The 3,829-nt window shown below is 56.8% G+C and overlaps 1 protein-coding gene across 1 annotated transcript in view; it reads left to right on the plus strand.

Moving 5' to 3' along the window:
* Positions 1–3,829, plus strand: part of MARCH6 (membrane-associated ring finger (C3HC4) 6, E3 ubiquitin protein ligase) — a 107,050-nt gene that overhangs the window by 97,835 nt on the left and 5,386 nt on the right. The window contains 1 exon segment of the mRNA XM_006900167.1: positions 2,583–2,718. Within this exon segment, the coding sequence (XP_006900229.1) occupies positions 2,583–2,718 (136 nt within the window).

Below are 3,829 nucleotides of genomic sequence, written 5' to 3' on the forward strand. Positions count from 1 at the left end.
TCTGTAGAGGTCCGTGATAGCAGATTTTTCCCATTGCAGTTCATCTTTTGATTTTCTCACTGCTGGTGTTGATTGTGGAGCTGAGCAAGCTGAAACTGTTAACAACCTCAATCTCTTCTCTGTATATTACGGTGCTGCCCATTGGCCCAGTGGTGAGAATCTTTGTCTTCTTGATGTTGAGCTTCAATCCATATTGACCTTCTTCAGCAAGTGTTTTAGGTCTTTCTCAGTTACAGCAAGCAAAGTGTGTCATCTGCATATTATAGGTTGTTGGTGAGTCTTCCTCCAATCCCAATGCCACAGTCCTCATAAATCCCTGCTTCCCGAATGATCTGTTCTGCCTGTAGATTAAAACATATGATACTGTTCAATAATGTCCATGTTGTTGGTCACTTAGTGAGAGGGAAGCAGACACCACTTCAAGCGTTTATTCCTGTACGGTTTGGTGGTGGTGTTTACAGCCTTGGGGTTGTGCAGTATTGTCTCCATCCTCTTTCTCTCTTGTTCACATAAATCCCGTGCCCAGTAAGGTTCCTGCCGAAGATTCAAACTGTGATCAAGTTGACAGTTTTCAAAGATCACACTGCTCTAGGTAGCCCATTTTTACTACTTAAACAGAACAACTGTTTTTGTTTTGTGAGTGTGTGTGTGTGTGTGTGTGTGTGTTCATTTCAGTGAACATCTACAGAGATTTTGGATTTCCATTCATTCATTGTTGCACTTTTCTCCCCACCCACCCCACCCCCAGTTCGCTCCTCTCCTTGAAAAGCAAAAGAAAAACTCCTTCATTGGAACACAATCCCCCCACCCTGAGTATACTTCACTCTGCAACCCTCATTATGGACTCTTACGATAATCATAATGCCCTGAAATATATTAAACTATTCTCTCCCTTGTCGGCTTCAATGCAGTAAACATAATTTATCCAGTTTTTCTCAGTCTTTGTCAGCCTCATTCTACAACAGTGGCACCATGTAGTGTTTGTCCTTTTGTGACTGAGATATTTCACTCACCATAATGCTTCTTAAAAGATTAATTCAGGGACATTTGTGGTTCAAGGTCTTCAAAGTCTTCTCAGGGAAGTAGTTTCAGAGGTTCCTCACCCTGGACGGCTCCTGAAAGCCTGGCATCTTTGAGGATTTGAAATTCCGTTCTGTGTTCACCCCCCTTTTGATTCAGCTTCTCTAGACTCTCTCGTCAGAATGTTGAGTACCAGCAGCCAGGCTTGTGGTCTCATTAGTGCCGGCCAGGGGCAAGCTTTCCGTCTCCTCTTCCTCGTCTGGGCCCCTCCTCCTGAATGAGGACCAGATGGACACTTGGAGAGCAAGTCTGCTGCCGGGGATGCTGGTCTGCAGGCTTCTCCCACCCTAGGATGAGGACATCATCTGTGTGTCGTTAGGACAGTGTCCTGGGATATGCCCTCTAACCATGGCCCTAAACCTCCACACCAAGGCAGCCAGTTCCTGAAGGGTTTGGTGTGTGTGTGAGCCACCAGCCCTCACCTGCTCAGGCCACGTTCCCTGCTCTGTGCGCTGAGACTTGGGTTAGGTTACAGAGGAAATGGCTTTTACATTTAAATTCCCGGAGGTTCTGGTGTGTGCGCTGGTGGCAGCCCGACAGTGCCCCAGCTTCCGTCTCTTGCCAGGCACCTGCATGCTGTCTCTTCCTGACTCCTGACCTTTACCCAGGACAGAGGCCAGGCTCTCCTGCTGCTCTGTGTGCAGCGGGGCTCCTCCCAGGCCCTGCTGCCTCTGTGGCCAGGTCTGAGGGCGTGCCCCTGCCTGCTTGCTTGAGAGGTGACTCCCGGCCTGGAAGCCTGGGACTTGGAGTCAGTGGTGGGTTCCCATGTCCTCCCTCCGTCCGTGAGCGTCTCTCCCGGGTCGCCAGCGGCGGCTGCCACCATCCCGTCCTGGGCTGGAGGACAGTTCTCAACGGTGAGCGTTCATGGTTCCTGGTGCTGCAGAAACCCACACCTCCCCACTGTGAGCCAGGCCAGTGACGGTCCCTGCTGGACGCTCTGAGATGCGGCAGGCGTGGGAAGGTGGGGGGGGCATTTCTGTGCCCTGCTGTGTGTCCAGGGTCCTGGGTGGCCGCACGGGGTGAGGCACATGCCCATCTGCTGAGCTCGGGCCTGCAGAGCCCACCCAGTGCTGCCTCCTGAGGGAGATTCCTCCCTGGAGAGCTCTCGAGGCTTGTTGGCTGAGCTGCGGAAGTGGGGTGTCATCCCGCTGGACATGAGAGACGGACCTGGGGTGATTGAGGAGCCTGCCCAAAGCCGAGCCTTTCAGTGTCAGTGTAAACCCGACCCTGACCCCGACCCCAGAGGGCACCACCGTGTGGACCTGCCCGCAGGTCTTCTCTCAGATTCCTGCCTCCACCTGTGAAGCTTCCCCTGCCAGGCAGGACTTGGGGGTCCCAGGCGCAGTCTCCAGGACGCCTGCCTGCAGGAAGGCTGCCCAGGGCTCAGGCACAGTCCCCTCAGAGCTGGGGCAGCTGGCACGTCCACTGGTGTGAAGCTGGGAGGGGCCCCGTGCCAGAGGCCAGCTGTCCTCCCGCATGCTGAGTGTCCCCTGTGTTGACAGGCGTCACCGCCGAGATGCAGAACCTGGTGCAGCGGCGTATCTACCCCTTCCTGCTGATGGTTGTGGTCCTCATGGGCATCCTGTCCTTCCAGGTCCGCCAGTTCAGGCGTCTCTATGAGCACATCAAAAACGACAAGTAAGCCCTTCTCAGGTGCTCGGGCTCGGCTGAGGCCAGGGACGGCTCCACGAGCCGGGGTTAGAGGAGGGGTCACCACACACGGAGATGGGCCGGGGGTTAGAGGAGGGGTCCTCACGCACGGAGATGGGCAGGGGGTTAGAGGAGGGGTCCTCACGCACGGAGATGGGCAGGGGGTTAGAGGAGGGGTCCTCACACATGGAGATGGGCAGGGGGTTACGGGCCGGGGGTTACAGGAGGGGTCACCACACACGGAGATGGGCCGGGGTTAGAGGAGGGGTCACCACACACGGAGATGGGCCGGGGTTAGAGGAGGGGTCACCACACACGGAGATGGGCCGGGGGTTACAGGAGGGGTCCTCACGCACGGAGATGGGCAGGGGGTTACGGGCCGGGGGTTACAGGAGGGGTCCTCACGCACGGAGATGGGCCGGGGTTAGAGGAGGGGTCACCACACACGGAGATGGGCCGGGGTTAGAGGAGGGGTCCTCACGCATGGAGATGGGCCGGGGGTTAGAGGAGGGGTCCTCACGCATGGAGATGGGCCGGGGGTTAGAGGAGGGGTCACCACACACGGAGATGGGCCGGGGGTTAGGGGAGGGGTCATCACAGAGACGGCTCCACGGGCCAGGGATTAGGGGAGGGGTCCTCACACACAGAGATGGGCCAGGGGTTACAGGCCAGGGGTTAGGGGAGAGGTGTGTGTCAGGACCACACAGTGTTCCACACTTGTGAGACCCTCAGCTGGAAAAAGCCTGCAGTGGTTTGGGGAGCATGTGGCGAGCGGCTGGAGGCTGCATTGCTGGCTGGATGAGAGGGCCAGTCCCTCGGTACCACCAGCAGACACATGGACCAGCTGAAAGCTGGCCACTGAGAGATGCTTCTCCCGAGGCCAAGGAGGCCAAGACCTTGCTGCACGGCTGCTCCGCCCTCAAACCCCAGCCGTCCTGTCAGTGATGTTGCAGCCTGGTCATCATCCCACACCAGACCCTGATGCTGGCCCCGCACTCCAGGTCCTCAGAGGGTCTCTGCAGGAACACCTGTCAGCCGGCATCACCTCACCTGCACCGTCCTACATGCTGCACCTAAACCTGCCCCACACACACTTACC

The sequence above is a fragment of the Elephantulus edwardii genome, unplaced genomic scaffold, assembly GCF_000299155.1.
Source record: "Elephantulus edwardii isolate Elephantulus edwardi_28Jun2011 unplaced genomic scaffold, EleEdw1.0 scaffold00274, whole genome shotgun sequence".
Lineage (NCBI taxonomy): Eukaryota > Metazoa > Chordata > Mammalia > Macroscelidea > Macroscelididae > Elephantulus > Elephantulus edwardii.